We start from the raw sequence: 17,820 nt of genomic DNA, 5'->3' as shown, positions 1-17,820 counted from the left end.
TAGCAGTGTGTATCTGGAAAGCAGAATGGGGTACTTGCTCCAAGTCAGGCTAAAACAAAGCAATTGGTGCATAGATAGGAAGCTAGAGAGGGTGAAAGGAGGGAATGAGATAGAATGGATGGCCCAGGCAGTCTAGGATGTTTTCCTCCTTCTCTGAAAGGCACTTCCTTTCTCATCTGGTAGGCACAGACAAGGGAACTGATGAAGATGGAGTCAGAAGTGGTACAATGTTTGAGCACACAGTAGGTGCTTAATAAATGCTTCTGAATTGAATTGAGAAATGAGAGATAGGCCTGCATGATAGCTGTCCATGAGATTCTTGGAAACTCCAAAAGTTTTCCCTGGAGATTCCTGACTCTTTCTTTTGGGCATCTTCCCTACCAAGATAAATTTACCTCTGCAGAGGGCAGAATCTCACCTGTTTCAGCCACACGTTGGTCGTCATCATCTGATTCTTCTCATCCTGGTTTTTGGGTGGAGAGAAACAAGAGAACTCATTCAGTGTGAAGCAACTGAACCAGACTGGAAAAGGGGGACAACTGCTGATAACAGGCTCCCTCACCAAAGGAAACACCCACTACTTCTCCTGCTACTCCTTAATCTCTCCTGTGAACACAATGGCAATGTTTTCTATCCCACTAAAGAGTACACCCATAGGAGTAGAAGTGACAAGCAGTGGCAGACTCCACCTCCACTTGTATTTAGTTTTCTTCTCCACCCACACAGTTTTGTCCATCTTCCCTCACCTTCCTAAAGTAGGCTTCCAAGTATTACATGTTTTTAAATTTTTTTATTTATATCTTGTGTTTTCATATCACCTATATGCCATAGAGTATCCATCACCTCTTTCCCCTTCTGGGGAGCTCCCTTTATAATAAAGAATTTGAAAAAGAGAAAAACAATTTAACAGAATTAGCCTATGTAGTGAAAAAAAGTCTGACATCTGTAGAAACACTAGCTATAGGAATAAGACAAGAAAAAGGAGGAAAGGAGATGATTTCTCATCATACCTATTTTATCTTTAGGGGGAAAGGGTCCAAGCTAAGTCACATTGAGTTGTAAAGTTAGCTACAACTGAGCGGAACTGGAGTAGGGAGAAGGATCTGGGTTGAACAGGGATGGGAGAGACTGAAAAGAAAAGGAAGCACACAGAATGGAAGAGAAAGGACCATTTGGGTGGAACAGAGAGCAGCTTGAGTGCAAAGTAGAGGGCCACCCTGGTGGGGCTGAGCAGGAGAGTCCCATATTGGGATAAAGACTCACCACATCAATGAGTTGGGCAATGGAGAGCCCAAAGCGAATGATCACCACATCAGAGGTGTTAGGAACTGGGCGTGACCAGCGATTGTAGCCCCTAAAGAGATGTTTGAAGAGGCGGTCTTCAGCAAGAGCAAGCGAGCTTTGCTTTTCTGGAGCTGTAAGGGAAGGGAGAGAAGAGTGTAGACTCAGAACTGGAGGAGACTTTGCAATTCAACCCCTTCATTTTGCAGAGTAAATTCCAGATCCAGTGGGTTTTCCTTTGTATCATGCTGTCTCTCTCTAGTTGATCATCCATGTTCTCCTCCCTCCTTAGTGTGCATATTCCCCATAGCACTCTCCAGGATCTCCTTTTCTTCTCTAACTTCATAATATCATATGTTCCCATGTTCAAGTATCACCTCAACCCAGATTACTCCTAGTTCTAGGTCTTCATTTCTTTACTAAATTCCAGTCTTGCATCATTAATTATCTGCTGGATATCCCTTCCTAGATGACTTATGGGCATCAGAAACTCATATGACCAAAATAGTATTTTATTTCTTCCCCTAAAAACTTGTTTTTCCTCCAAACTTCCCTATAGATCTTGAGAGCACCACCATTCTTCCAGTCAGTCAAGTTCATGCCTTTGTAGTCTTTCTATACACGATCGTCTCTTTCACCATGGTCCCTACCCCCTTATCCAACTGGTTGCCAAATCTTGTTGATTCAATGTCCTTGAAATCTTTTATATTTTGTCTCCTCTCTATGCATGTGACAATGACCCCAGCTCAGGCCTCATCACTTTTCTCCTGAACTATTTGCAATAATCTCCTGATTGATCTCCTTGCTTCCATGTCTTCTGCTCTCCAGTACATCCTCTATACACTGGTCAAAATGATCTCCCTCAGTCATAGGTCTATCAAAACATAAAAGCCTGACTTTGTCAGGCAGTAAATGTCCAAGTCTTAGATCATCATTGCCTTGCACCTTGTGCTTCCAAAAAGTACACATTAAGGCTTGCATTTATAAGTCACATTACAGTTCAACAAAGTCCATTCTTCTCAACAACCTTGAGAGATAAGTGGCATAGATATTATCATCCCCATTTTACATCTCTGAAAAGAGGCCCAGAAAAACTAATTGTCAGAAAATAAACATTTATTAAGCACCTACCATATGTCAGGCAGGAAAGTGAGGTGGCTAAGTAGATAGAGCCCTGGGCCTGGAGTCAAAAAATGCCTCAGACACTTACTAGCTCTGTGACCCTGGGAAAGTCACTTAACCCTGTTTGCCTCGGTTTCCTCATCTGTAAAAATGAGTTGAAAAAGAAAATGACCAACCACTCTGGTGTCTTTGCCAAGAAAACCCCAAATGGGGTCACAAAGAGTTGAACACAACTGAAACAACTAACAGTAACAAATATGCCAGGCACCGTGCTAAAGTTCTGGGCACTTTGTCCTAGTCATGGGGCTAGTAGGTCCTCTTTGTAAAGATTGTCACAGCTGCCTGGCTCCTCTTTGAGGAGAGTAATACCCAGGCTCTGGAGTCTGAGAACCTCTAATCAAACTCTGGCTTCTGTATGACTCTGGGCAAGTCCCCTCAGCTTGCTCTACCTCAATTTCCTCATCTACAAAATGAAGGGATTGAACCCAATGATCTCCAAGATCCTTCTAGCTCTAAATCTAGAGGCAGAGCTGAGATACACATTGGGGCCTCCTGATTCTAAAGGTAGTGTTCTCTTAACCACACTTCACCTCCTTCACCTCACCCCATCTACCCACCTCCAAGAAAAATTGATCCCTAAACAAGGATAGATGCTTTATACCCTGTTCGGCTCTAGGTAATCTTCACTATTTGGGTCAATATGTCATCAGCCTCCAAATGATTACTAGTCTTTTTTCCTAATCTGGTTCAGTAGCTTCAACCTACCAGTTAGCCACAGCACAAATCTCAAGCTGGTAACTATGGGCGTATTGATGTAGGTAGCTCTAGAGTGACAGGTGTTTGACTGTCTGTACTTGCACATGCATGTACATACACACATATTTTGTCTACACATGTGATTTCATCACTCCTAGTGGAGAAACTCCCTCTCCTAACACAAATAGACAATCATGCTATAACTTAAAATCTCTAGCCTAAAAGGCCAAGGTCTCCCATTGCATCCTGAGCCATCTCTAGTCATCCTAATGAATATCTGGTCACTGGATCCAGATGGATCAGGAGGAGAAAGTGAGGCTGGTGACCTTGCACAGCCCTCCCTCACTCAAAACAAAGTCAAGTGCAAGTCATGTCATTATTTCTCTGATATCGTGGTCCTCTTCGAAGATAATAACAAAAAATAAAGGACAAACACAACTTAAAATCTCTAAGAGCTGCCTGGGCTACTGAAGGGTTAAGTGACTTGATAGACTCCACCAGTCTGAATCAGAGACAGGACTTGAATCCAGGCCATCCTGTATTCAGGGGTGACTCTTTGCTATTCCACATGGACCCGCAAGAAATCTCAGAAGTTTATTAAGTAAAGGCAGGAGGGGGAAGAGTGATGGACATGGAGTTGATTTTCAAATCCTTCTTCAGACACTTACTGGAAGGGTGATCATGAGTAACTCCTCTAACTTCACTGAGCCTTAGTTTGCTCAAATGTAAAATGGGGATAATAATTCTTGTTCACTACTGGCTTTGCAGGATCCTTGTGAAAAAAAAAGCACTCTGTATATTTGGTTTGTCCACACCTATGATTTCATGGGTTTGTAGAACTCCATCTGAGTCCCTTGTTCTGTATGAGTTTTCAGTGAGAAAACTCCTCCATCACTAAATGCACCACACATTCTCAGAATTTTCTAAAGGGCAGTGAGAGGTTAAGTGATATATTCAGGGTCACATAGGTAATTTGTATTGTAGGTGGAATTTGAACCCAGATATTCCTAACCCTGAGGCTAGCTTTCTATATGTTATAGAATATATGCCTCTCATATGTGAATATAGCTAATGAAGACCACTTACCTGCCAAGCTATGGGATGTCAAAAGGAAGCACCATACCACAAGTTTCATGATGGATGGAAGTCTAAAGGTGAGGTGACCCATACTTTGGAAGGCCAGAGAACGGGTTTCTCCTGCAGATCAGAAAGTGGATTAATTATTGGGTGGCCAGGCCTTTGCTGGTGGGCTTAGCTTGAGTCTAATTTTCCTGGGTAGTCTTTGGGAAACTCTCTAGCACAGATCCTGAGGGTCAGGGAAGCAATTACTCAGAGAAGTCCTCTAGGAGGATTCAAGGATCTTCTTCTTGGAAAAGTCGGGCGCCCCATTGCAGGTACCATCTCTTGAATGTATCCCCTCCTGTGTAGTCACATCACACAGGTTTAGACTGTTATTATCTCTCTCTTAGACTACGATGATAACCATGCAATTGGTCCCCTTCAGTCTTGCCTAGCCCAGCCCATTCTCCACATAACTGCTAAACTGATATTCCTAATTACAGTTCTGACCACACCATTCCCCCACTCAGCTTCTGTGGGTCCCTATTGACTCCAGGATAAAATACAAGTTCCTCAGATTTGGCATTTTAAAATCTTAGATTGACTTTTGTCCAAATTTTCTTTCCTTTTTTAAAATTATAAACTTGACAACATGAACAATTCCATATAAAAGAACAGAAAAGAAACTATATAGAAAACTGCGAATCCCTGTTATATAAGCTTGTTTGCTATAAAGAGTGTATTAAAGTCAAACACAGGGTTACCAACATTGCCCTGCTTTTTTCTCTCTCCCCTTCTGAGCTAACTTTTTTCTCTATTGTGCATTTTGAATGCTTCATTGATACATTTTTCCCTTCTTTTTTTGGTCTTTCTATCAATATCTTCCCCAGTGCTCCTACATAAGAACAAAAACCTTCCTTTGTAACAAGTAAGAGTAGTAGCAAAAACAAATTCACCCATAATCATTTCTAAACACTTCTGGTTCACACTGCACCTGTGGTCCACCACCTTTCTGTCAGAAGGTAGGAAACTGGGTTCATCATCGATCTTCTGGAGTTACGATTGATCATTGCATTGTTCAGAGTTCTTAAGGCTTTCAAAGTTGGTTTCCTTTACAATATTGCAGTCATTATGTACTATAAATTGTTTTTTTCTGGTTCTGCTCACTTCACCCTGCATCAATTCATACAAATACACCCTAAGGTTTTTCTGAAACCATCCCTTTCATCATTTCTTACTGTGCAATAATATTCTATCCCATACTGTAATTTGTTCAACCATTCACCCAACTGGTGAGCATTCTTTTACTTTCCTGTTCTTTGCTGCAGCAAAAAAGCATTACGATAATTTTTTGTATATAATGGTCTTTTCCCTGTCTTTGATGTATCTTTTTTTTTTTAACATCATCTCCACTTTTAAATATCTCTCTCTTCTCTCCTAGTTAGCATCCCTTGTTGCAAAGATGAGACCAGGTGACAGAGAGATACAGAAAAAGACAAGAGATGGAAAGCAGGTCAGCAAAACTGACACATCAGCTGAGTCTGACAGTATATTCAGTCGCACACTCATGGTCTCCTCACTTCTGTCAAGAAAGGAAGAAGGTCCATTTTCTCATTTCTTCTGCAAAAGCCAGTTTGGTCTAGCAATCTAACAACTGGGGTGGTTTGGACCAGCTGTTCTCTGAGGTCTCTTCTGTCTCTGAAATCAGTTGATGATATTTGGCTCAGAGAAAGGAAGACCTATGGAGTGACAGGACAGCTGTATTCAAGGTCTGATGGGCTGGCACACAAAGGGATCAGCTTTGTTCTGCTTCACCTAATGGGTACAGGGTGCAGTCAGGTAGATTTGCGATCAATATAAGGAAGAAACTTCCTAACAATCAGGGACATATAAAAGTGTAATGGGTTCAGGGTCTGGGGAAGTGGGGTAACTCTCCCTCGAGGGCTTCTGGTTAGATACCTATTTGTTGGAGATACTGTATAGAGTGTACTCCTTCCAGTACAGGTTGAACTAGATGACCCTTGGTGTCCTTTGCATTTCTGGGACTCTGTGCATCTCATTGGGGTCTCTCAAACTCTGTGTTCAGAATAAAATGAGGAAATGTCTTCCACCCATGAGATTTACACCTACCTTGCTGGGGAGAGGTTAAGACTTGCCCAGGGCCACCCAGCCAATACGCATCAGAGGCAGATTTTGAACCCGGGTCTTCCTAAGTCTAAGGCCAGCTCTTTATCTCCTATACCACGTTGCCCCTAAAAAAGGACTTTTCTTTTTTTCTGGAAAAGAACCTATGATTTCTTTAATGCATACAAGTCATGGTGAAGAAATTCCCTCCACTTATGCACACTATTTACTTGTCAACCTCGACCCAGGTCATCCTGACCCCAAATCTGACTCTCTATCTATACAATACTGGATCTCATCATGATGAGGATGAGGATGAGAAGCCACAGGATACAGGGGATGGACAGCCAGCCTCAGAGTCAAAGAGACCTGGGCTCAGATTCTGCATCTAACACCTGCTGATAGGTACAGGACTCTCAGCAAGGCACTGAACTTGTCCGTGTCCCAGGAACCTCTCTCAACACTCTAAGCTGCCAGAAAGATGACAGTTTACTTTGGCAATGAGAGTTTCCTCACTAGGAATTCCTCAGTGAAACCACAGGTAGGAACAAACAAGGATGAGCAGATCAAGAGATGACACACAGTCAGAATGTTCTATTGGAACCTTCAAAATGTTGGGAGAAATCCAAAAAAGGCTCTAATATTTTGGATGGATTCCCTGTGCTGTAAGTACATGGACCTGAGTTGCTCAGGATAGGAAGATATGAGTGGGTTGCAATCTGCATTGCTGAAGGGAATCACAAGCTGAGAAGATCACAGATATACTTAAGTATTTACTTGAAGGACTGAGTTTTTAGGAGAAGTCAGGATTGGATTATTTACCAAAGATAGGTTGGGCAGGCAGTGTGGTATAATGGGTAGAGTGCTAGACTTGGATTCAGATATTCCAGGAATTAAACTCCTCCATCAAATATTTGTTATCTGTATGACCCTAGGCAAGTCACTTAATTCTCTGAACCTCAGTTTCCTCATCTTTGAAATGGGAATAATAATAGCACCTACCTCACAGGGGTGTTTTGAGAATCGAGAGAGTTAACATATATAAATTACTCTGCACACCTTAAAACACTATGGAGATGGCAGCTATTTTTACTGTTCTTGACAATGGGCTGCTACATTCTCCTTTCTACCCAAACTTTACAGGTAGCAGGCAATCTATATAATAGCAGTTCTAGAGTAACCTTGGGAAGAAATTTCCTTCCCATGTGCTAGAGCACATAATGACTAGGGAAGAAAAGAAAAGAAGCTTTCCCCAAATCAGAGGGAATTTCTCTGCCATGCCCCGTCAGGCAGGAGGGTGAACCTTGCCCAACCTGGCTCTCAGATGTTGTGAGCAAGTACTAATGAATTTAAGGCAACTGAGTGGTAGCAGGGACTAGAGAGATCCTTGATCATTAGCAGATAGTTTAATCTGCCTAATGTAGCTGTGAGGAACATGGATATTATAGCCCCCAATCCAAACCACCCTGTGTGCTAAGTCACCTGCCAGGCTTCACATAATCTATATTGCTTTTGGAGAGCCCTGAGGAACTTTCCTCTATCAGTGGTCACCCTCCCCCCCACACACACATACATACATGCACACACTTCACCCCCGTTTCCCTCAGAAATTGGCTCTACTCCGACTTTCTAGCTGGGATGTGTGTAAAGTTTACCTGTCTGACAGAGAAATGCTGATTAGGAAGGAAGAGAAAGAAAGAAAGAGAAAGAGAAACAGAGAGATAGAGAGGAAGGAAGGAAGGAAGAAAGAAAGAAGCTTCATTATTTTCAGATACTAATGATGACCAAAGCTAGGTTTTCAGAGGGCCTAAGTTAATGGTGGCTAAGAATAATAGGTCATATGATTTTTCAATTAAGCTGGAGCCCATGAGCCTCTCTCAGACCCACGGGGGCTCGCAAATGGCAGGCTGCATCTGCCCAAGAAACCAGGAATATCCTTCTTCATGACTGATGCCCTCTTCTAATCTTCATGTTTATCCTTCCTTGTATGTTCAGCCAATTGAATAATTCAGCTCTCAAATTAGTCAATACCTGACTTGTCTCTGCCTGTGACGTTAGAGCAGGGAAAATTCAGCAAAATCCCTTTTCCTCATATAAAATCCATGACCTTCACCTGACTCAGTGTGCATTTCTACTGTGAAAGTGATTGTGCTGCAGGCAATCTTTGAGATTTAGAGGAGCAGCAGAGATTTTAGTGGAGCTGGGGAGTGGGTACTCAGTTGAAGTCAGGCTCTCTGAAAGACTATTGCTTCTCTACCCCTTATAACAGCCTGAAGATCGTTGCCCCTGAGGTGCTACATATTACCCTCCCTACATCTTTCCTTTCCTTCAATCCAACATGTGATCACAACTCTTCTATTAACAAAGTCTAAAGTAAGGAGATTTCACTGTATGCCCAGTCAAAGCAGGGACAACAGTCTTGTAGATCATGGATCACAGGATCATAGATTTCTAATGAGAAGGGACTTTAGAGATCATGGGATTCAGCCTCTTCCTTTTACACATGAGAAAACTAAATCTCAGAAATGGAAAGACCCTTACAGGACAAGGAACTGAACCCTCCTTTTTTTGCAGATGAGGAAATTGAGGCAAGAGAGACTAAGTGACTTGCCCAAATCACACAGTAAATGAGAGGCATCATGTGAGGCCAGGTCCTTTTGACTCCAAATCCATTGCTTTTCCTAGCATACTGTGCTAGCTGACTTAGAGAACAGATTCCTTAGAACTACAAAAGGGTGTCAAGAAGGCTAGAAACTCAATGGAATGAGCCAACAGTTTGGATATTTGGACAAAGATTAGAACAATAAATACAAAAGACTGACACTAATTCTGGTGTTCAGTGGATCTGTCTCCTCACTGTGATGGGTGAGGACACACCTGAATGTGAATATGGTCACAACCTACTGTTCATCAGCCTGACTTCTAACCTTCCCAGAAAGGACCTGAACAAACTAAGTTGCCTTTTCACTAGAAAACTAAGTCTCAGTTCTCACCTAAGAGCCATTCATGGATGGCACCTTGACGGTCATTAGCTACAGAGTGAGAAATGATCTCAGAACCAAGGGATAGTGGCATGGAAAGGTTAATCAGGGATTATAGCAAAATTTTAAGACTCAGATGGGATTTGCCTGTGCAATTGCCTTCAATCAATGTTCTCCCTTCTTACCTCTGCCTCATAGATGGGTCAGCTCCAATCAAGGCTCAGATCAAGTGCTATAAGAGACCTTTCCTGGTTCCTCCAGTTTTTGGCTCCCCACCCCATCACCATTACTTTGTTTTTAATTTTGTATCTATCCTGTTTTGAATTATATGTCTATATATTATTTCTCTCCTGTAGAATGTAGGCTCCTTGAAGACAGGAAATTTTTTTTGTTTTGTATCATAGCACAGTTGAATTGAGCGTATTTTGATGGCCATTCTGTAAATAGGGAGCTAAGGCAACAGAAGATACTAAGTTTCTCTACACCAGCCTCCTACCCCTCTACCTTGTATGAATTTGAAACCATCCTTGTCTACATGGGCATGAATAGTAATTTGTAAACTGTGGATGTCCCCCCCCCAAAAAAAATTCTGTTTGAACTTAGAAGATGATGAAATCTGAAGACATGAAAATTACCTCCATCCATACCTGCTGGTAGGTAACCCAGGGCATGTAAAGATAAAAACCACAAAGGGAAGCTTTTAGAGAAAAGAAAAGGAGCTAAAACATGGGGAACCAGAAGAGGAGAAAGCATAGGCTCGAATCTAGGACCAGAAAGGACCTTGGAGGTCATAGGATCCAAACTTATCTCTCATTGTACAGATGGAGAAACTGAGGCCCAAAGATGTGAAGAGATTTGTTCACAACCACATAGGTGTTAAGTGAGAGTGACAGGATATAAATTCAGATTCTCTGATTCCAGAGCCAGATCTCTTTCCACTGTACCACTCAGACTCTCTATAGTATGATTGAACCCATGACACCGCTTAGGAGACCCCCCCAGTTCTGGATTTCCAAGAAAAGGAAAGACTGTTGTTGTTAAGTCATTTTTCAGTTGTGTCCAACTCTTTATGATTCCATTTGGCAAAGATCCTGGAGTGGTTTGTCACTTCCTTCTCTAGCTCATTTTGTAGATGAGGAAACTGAAGTAACTTAAGTGACTAAGCTAGGGTCACATAGCTATTAAGCATCTGAGGCCAGATTTGAGCTCAGGTCTTCCTGTCTCCAGTCCTAGGAGTGACCATCTAGCTGCCCATTGCTAAATCTTTAGGTAATATCAAGTTAGGAGTCTGTGGATTTGTCATTGTACAGTTCATGCCTTAAGTATACATTTTGTGTTCTCCATACCCATTTGAATCCCAATACTTAGTGCTTACTACCTGTGTGACCATGGGTGAGTTACTTTTGGACATCAGTTTCCAAAATGAGGAAACATGGATTCCATGACCTCTGAGATCTTTTTTAGCTCTAAATGTCTGCTCTTTTTAAGTGCTTTGCAAGTCTTAAAAAACCCATAAAAAAACCAAACAGATACAAATGCCAGCTAATTATTACACCCCTTCTTGGGGAAGGAAGGTCTGATTGGGATCCTGATGTCACATTCCAAGTTCTAATTTGGGAGTAAATGAGGATGTGATCATGGCAGAGAAACTTCATTTGCACTGAGATGCCCCTTCCGGAGGAAGAAGTATAACAAACCTGCTGAAAAACAAAGCAGGAGAAGTAATAGGTCATCAAGAAGGAATATACTTGACAAGGTAATCCCTAAATTCTCAGTTCTAATCACTTAATCCTCCTTGCTGGGAGCTAGTATTTCACTCAAACCTTCCAGATAGTTCTGAAGATTTCCTGGGAACTCTCAAGTTTCCTTAGGAATCCATGCCAGTTTCTTTCAACCTAGGTACGAAGAAACAGGATCCCAGGATCGCAGAGCTAGAAGGGATCTCTGAGGGTCTGACTCCCAACTGAAGTAGGAGCTTTCTCCAAAAGGCGGAGAATGTGGGGTATTGTGGAAAGAATGACAGACTTGGAGAACAGAGATTACTTGGCCTATGCCTTCCTCTTGGATTGCTCTCCCAATTTCTGCAACCATTGGCAGGTCAGGTCCTCAGAAGGCAATGACTACGACTTCCCTCAGAGTTCTAGGGGTCCCCTGAGAAATTGGGGTTTTTAATAATATTTCTCAGGAGCTCCCTACAATACAATGTGACTGACTGAGCACACGACACCAGTTAGGAGACCCACAGCAGCACTGGATTGCCAAGAAAGGGCTGGTTCAAAGTAATTTTGGTGTTGTCATTTTTCAGTTGTTTCTAACTCATTACCCTATTTGGGTTTTTCTTGGCAAAGATAATAGCGCAGTTTGCCATTTCTTTCTCCAGCTTATTTTACATATGAGAAAACTGAGGTAAACGAGGTACCTATGTGCAGGGAGGGTAAAAAGCCCAGAAGAAGAAGAGGCAGATCTTCAAGTTCCTGCTTGGCAATTTGACAGCATCCTGTAATTTAATTACCCTAGTCCTCAAGGCTTTTCACCACACCAAACTGGAGGTGCTGGAATGGCAGGAAATGGCAGAATGGAAAATGGCAGAATGATATTTTTTCCTCAGAGGATTCTGGGAATAGGACAAGATGGATCAACAGAATAGGATAGATTTTAATATTTTCTTATAAGTTCTGTATGCATTGCTTCCTTCAGCCCTTTGCTTCTATGATTCGCCCCTTCACCCTGCTGTCTCCCTAGTCAATTCCTACCTATCATTCAAGGCTCCATTGAAGTCCTTCCTATTCCATGAGCCCTTATGATCAATCCAGCCCATCCCTGGGTAGCATCACTCTTTTGGCATCTTCCCATAAACCATTTAATGTGGTTAGTCAATGTGGAAGCTTCTAAAGGACAAGAACAGTGCCTTTGCCTGCCTAGCATAGCATTTAGCAGCTGCTCAAGAAAAATTTGCTGATAATATATTGTGAAACTCCTTGAAGGCAAAGAAAACTTTATTTTGTCTTTGTCTCCCCAGCATACAAGACAGTGCCTGGAATGTATTGATGGACTGATCAGTGGATAGATGGATGGATAGATAGCTAATGGATTGCCTGAAAGTTCTCATATCTGGAAGCTCTCCTCTCTCTTCACCTCCCCCTTCCCTTCTCTCTCTACTCTTTCCTTCCCCTTCTCTTCTTTCCTCTCTTCTCCCTTTTCCTCCCTTCTCCTTGTCTCCTCTCCTCTCCCCTTCCCCTCCCCTTTCTTCCTCTCCTGTCTTTTCTTCTCCTCTCCACTCCCTCCTTCTCTAATCCTTTCCCCTCCTCTCCCCTCTTCTCCCTTATCCTCTCCTTTCCTTTCCTATCTTCTCTCTTTTCCTCTCCCTTCCCTTCTCTTTCCCACCCCTCTCCTCCTCTCCATTTCTTTCTTCCCCTCTCTGCTCCCTTACCTGGCTCTCCCTCCCTCTCCTGTCTTCTCCCCTCCCCTCTTCTTTCTTCTCTCTCTTTCTCTCCTCTCCTCTCTTCTCTTTTCCCCTCATCTACCCTTCTTTCTCTCCCCTACTTTTCTCTCTAATCCTTTCCACTCCTTTCCTCTTCCCTCCTTTATTCTCTCCTCTCCTTTCCCCTTCTCATCCCCCTTCTCTTCTTCTTTCTTCCCTTCTCATCTCTTATTTTCTCCTTGAGAATGGGGCTAGTGACCTGCTCCTTTGGCTGCCTTGGAGGAAAGAGTTTCCCACATCCCTTTTCATGTTGACTACAAAAGCCCTTCACGTGAAGCGTACCCTGCAGAACATGGAGCTTCATTAAGTCTCTAGGATTCATGCCATCAACAGGCAAAATAACTCAGCAGACCGCTAATTTTCTTGCTTTACAATTCATATCATCTGTTGCTACTCTCACTGAGCACAATAAAGAAGGGGAAGGGAGATGAGCCATGCTAAGAATGGGACTTTAAGGAGGGGGAAATGTATCCTCCTTCCATATAATGAGGTTTGATTCTGCTGGAACCTGGGTTCAAATCACAATTGTGCAACTTATAGCCTATGTGCTCTTGGGTAAGCTGCTTTACCTCCCTGGATCTCGAAATTTACTCATCTGTAAAATGAGGAGGCTGGATTATATGATCTCTCCAGTCCCTTCGGGAATTCTATAAATTCAGAGGAATCTGAATTTATAGAATTCCAGAATTGTAGCCTGTCAGAGCCGGATCAGACACCTTAGAGTCATCTAATCCAACTGTCTCCACCCTCACCCGCAAGGTTATGAAGCTAAGGAAATGACTTGCTCAAGGTCCCACAGCCACTATCTGTGTTAGTGGTAAGCCTGGGAGCTCCATCCCAGGCTTTCTGATTCCAAGGCCAGTGTTGTTGCAGTTAGACTAAAATGTTGATTTCCTTCCACTTCTGTATGGGAGGTGGAGAGGTAGGGGAGAGCTTGTCAGGAGGGTAGGGTCAGATGAGGAGCAGTAAAGAGTCAAGTAAGTTAAATTACACTCCAAATGGAACCAGCAAAGCTAAGAAGCCCAGGTGCTTCAAGAGGGTTAATAAGGAAGCAAGCTTCTATTCACACTGGAGCAATCTCAGTCTGAAAATTGTGGACTCCCAGGAAATCGCTCAATCTAACCTCCTCTTACAAATGAAGGAGCCAGTGTATGTATAAGAAGTACTGGTCAAATCTTCTCCCTCTCTCCTCTGAAATGATTAACCTATGGGGGCAAATTCATTAATTTATAACTGGAAACCAAAAGAGGAAATTGTTCCAGATGTTTGGCACTAATTGTCCTTTGCCTAAATGCAAGAAAAATGTGAGTAGGGAAAGGACATATTCCTTTAATCCTTCAAGGAGAGACCTTGATTGGCTGGTTTCTGTACATAAATGGACTGGGAATGTGGACATGAGCACATAGTACTTTACATGAGTAAGGTAAGGTCCTTACTGAGAGTGGTTTTTTTTTCAGCCATCTCCTTCCACATTTGGGTTTCAATGATCTCCACCCACCCCCTCACCCCCCAGCCCATCACTTTGGCCTCCTGACTTCATTCTAGTCAAGTCATTTTCCTCTTGATTCCTAGTTTGCTTCTGTTCTAGCCCTTTTGTCTTCTCCCACACTGGTCCGTGTCACAGTGTATTCCTCCCTTCCTCGCGGGATCACACATTCAGAGTTAGAAGGTCCCTCAGGGGTCCCCTAGTTCCACCTCACAATCCCACCTCCAGCCCCCATGTTATAGATGAGAAAACAGGCCCAAGAAAGCAAAATAACTTTCTCAAAGGCGTTATTGTAATAAGTGGCAGTGCTCAGATTTGAACCCAGGTCCTGTGGCTCTCAATTGAGCCTCGCTAGAGCAGTATAATGGATAGAGTTCTAGGCCTTTAGTCAGGAATAATTATAGCATAATGATTAATAGCACCTCCCTCCTAGGACTGTTGTGAGAATCGAAAGAGGTGATATTTGCAAAGCACTTAGCACAGTGTCTGGTGCTATATGGAGTAGGCTGTATGGAGGTGCTAGCTATAAATGCTAGGAAGACCTGGGTTCAAACCTGGCCTTAGACACTTACTAGCTGTATGACCCTGGGCAAGTCACTTGACCTTGGTCTGCCTCAGTTTCCTCAACTGTAAAATGGAGATGATCATAGAACCTACCTCCCAGGGTTGTTGTAAGGATCAGATGAAATACTTGTAAAGCACTTATCACAGTGCCTGGCACATAGTAGGTGCTTAATAAATTCTTCTTCCCTCTCTTCCTTTTCTTCCTTCCTTTTCTTCCTTCCTTCCTTTCTTCCTTCCTTTTTTCCTTCCTTCCCACTGCATCACTGAGCCACACTCTACTTTGATTTAACACTGCCCTCTAATTCCATTTCCCCCAAGAAGCCTGCTTAAAGTGAAGGGTAAGGCAGTAATATCAACCTCACTCAGACCATGATTTAGCTTAATTTTCCCCCAGTTTCCAGTCTGCTGTAGAAACCAAAGGCAATCCCCTCGGGATGGGGGAAAAAGAGCATTCCTTTTCTGTCTGTTCTATTACCTTGGGGATAAGAAAGAAGCAGTGTGGCGTCAAGGAAAGAATATTCGACCTGGAGTCAGAGGTCCTGGGTTCAAATTCTGTCTCTTCCATTTCTCAGCTGTGTGACCTGGAGCATGTTACTTTATTTCCTAAGGTCTCAGTTTCCTCATCTGTAAAATAAGGGCATTTGATCTCTAAGGTCCTTTTCGTTCTACATCTGTGCACCAATCACGTTCAATTGATTGGCCAATATCTGTTTGCTTTTATTAAGGTGCACCTGGAAAATATTAATTAAAAGACAAATGCAGATGTAGTGCAGTGGATGCAGTCCCTGAAGCTAAACAGTCCAGTTTGGCCAAAAGAAAAGTATCATCATACAGACACTCTAACATTTTGCTAGGAGCAGACAGCTCGAAACTGTCCCCCAACACCCCTACCTCCTATCTAGCTACAGGCAGAGCACGGCTGCTATCCCTCTAACATCAAACCCCAGCTGACAACCTTTCCCTCTTCACCAGTAGAAAGCTGGAGAACTATGAGTATCTTACTGATACCATATTCCATCTGTTTCCCACAGGAAAGATGACCTTGACTGACTATTGTTCTTACCTGGGGACATCAAAGGGAGTTGGCCATTCAGAGAATGTCAATGACCTGACTGGCAGAAGGCTTCCAGGCTGCTGCTGAAAGTTCTTCTAAGAGGCAGATGCCTAGTGGAAGATCTCTCCTTCCCCCAAAGCAGTAAATGGCTAGAGAGCAGGGCTAAGGGTGGGAAAGGAAGGAAGCAAGGTAGGAGAAGCACTAAAATTAGATAGTCAAATCCAGTGGTCTGCTGTTCTTTTCTCTGTGTTCTTTGTTTGGCATCCAGAAAGGCCAGGGAAGTTTCACAAGAAGATCGGTTTTCCTATGGCTGCCCAGTGCATGCAGAGCTCATGAGAAGCTTCTTTCCAGATGTTATAGATGTTTCTTCTTCTACTTCCAGCAGTTAGACTGAAAAGCTGGCTCTCCTCACTGGAAGATGTCCCCTAACCCATACATTCTTTTTGGTCATCTTTCTCTCTTTTTCTTTCTCTCCCTCCCTCTCTCTCTTCCACTAGCATCCCAGGATAGGGAGGAGGAGGAGGAAATGGAAGAGGAGGAGTCACTGTGGCTATTGGGTCTGTGGGAGCCAGTTAGCAAGTGGAGAGGGAGGGCAGAGTTGCTTCTACTTCAGCTGATAACAGATTTCTCTATGAAAGAAGAACCTAGCATTCAGGATTTAATAGGATGTGCTCCCTCCTTTTCATAAATGCTGCCCTTTATTATGTGTTAACCATCGTCAGGACTTGAAGTAACTGGGAACAATCCACCTATTGATCAAATAACAAGGATTTCTTAAGTACTTACTATGTGTCAGGCACTGTGCTAAATGATAGGGGTACAGAGACAAAAGTAGGGTAGTGACTGCCCTCAAGAAGCATGGACTCTAATGGGGGGGGGGGGGAAACATGTAGGTATCTAATTATATAGGAGGCAGATACCAAGTAACCTTGGATAGGAAGGCTTTCAGCAACTGAGCAGACCAGGAAAGGCCTCTGAAGAAGGGGGCCTTTGAGAAAGTTATTTTGCTTTCTTGGGCCTGTTTTCTCATCTATAACATGGGGCTTGAGCTGAGTCTTGAAGAAAACCAGAGACCCTAAGTAGCAGATGGACAGAAGGAGACCATTCCAGGCGTGAATAACAGTGAATGCAGAGACATGGGGACAGATGGTATAGCAAGGAGGCCAGTATGGCTGGAGGGTAGAATGCATGGAGTTGAGCAATGTATAAGATTGACTGTAGGGGTAGAAAGGGGCCAGATTGTGAAGAACTCTAATTGCCTGAGGAGTTTGTTGATATTTTATATTAGACTTGAAGGGGTGGGGATCCTATCTGTGGCTTCGAGGCCACATGTGGACTTCTAGGTCCTTGGGTGAGGCCTTTTGACTGAATCCAAGTTTCACAGAACAAATTCTGTCATTAAGGCGATTTGTTCTGTGAAGTTTGGATTCAGTCAAAGGGCTGCACTTGAGGACCTAGAGGGCCATATGTGACCTCAAGGCCACACCTGTATTACATGTAATAGGAAGCCACTGGAGTTAATAAGATATGTGAAGTAACTTGCCCAGGGATGACACAATTTGAGCCCAAGATAGGACTTGAACCAGTTACTTTCTTCCTCTATCTGACTGATGATTCTGTCTCCTCTAGATCATTATCTACATCAGATTTTTTGTTTGCCCTTCTTTCTCAAAGAATATCAAAGGGATATTTGACTCCTTAACCATGAGTGTACCCCAATGTGCTTTCTTAGAACCTTGTTTCACTTTACAGTTACTTTGTGATCTCATCAACTCCCTTGGGTATGATTATTATCTCCATGACAATAACTCCCAGATCTACCTTTCAAAGCTAACCTCTCTCTCTTACCCACTGATCAGTCTGATCTAGATATTCCAGACACATCTCAAACTCATGTCCAAAGCTGACTTCA

The 17,820-nt window shown here is 42.9% G+C and overlaps 1 protein-coding gene across 1 annotated transcript in view; it reads right to left on the bottom strand.

Moving 5' to 3' along the window:
- Window positions 1-16,388, bottom strand: part of CHRNA2 (cholinergic receptor nicotinic alpha 2 subunit) — a 29,348-nt gene extending 12,960 nt beyond the window's left edge. Inside the window, exons 1-4 of the mRNA XM_072633859.1 lie at window positions 15,918-16,388; window positions 4,246-4,356; window positions 1,264-1,415; window positions 419-463 (exon numbers count right to left, since the gene is read on the bottom strand). Of these exons, the coding sequence (XP_072489960.1) occupies window positions 419-463; window positions 1,264-1,415; window positions 4,246-4,356; window positions 15,918-15,927 (318 nt within the window). The 5' untranslated portion in view covers window positions 15,928-16,388. The remainder of the gene's footprint in view (window positions 1-418; window positions 464-1,263; window positions 1,416-4,245; window positions 4,357-15,917) is intronic.
- Between the last annotated feature and the right edge of the window lie 1,432 nt (window positions 16,389-17,820).

The sequence above is a fragment of the Notamacropus eugenii genome, chromosome 1 (genome assembly GCF_028372415.1).
Source record: "Notamacropus eugenii isolate mMacEug1 chromosome 1, mMacEug1.pri_v2, whole genome shotgun sequence".
Taxonomy (NCBI): Eukaryota; Metazoa; Chordata; class Mammalia; order Diprotodontia; family Macropodidae; genus Notamacropus; species Notamacropus eugenii.
This window is presented reverse-complemented; position numbering and strand designations above follow the sequence as displayed.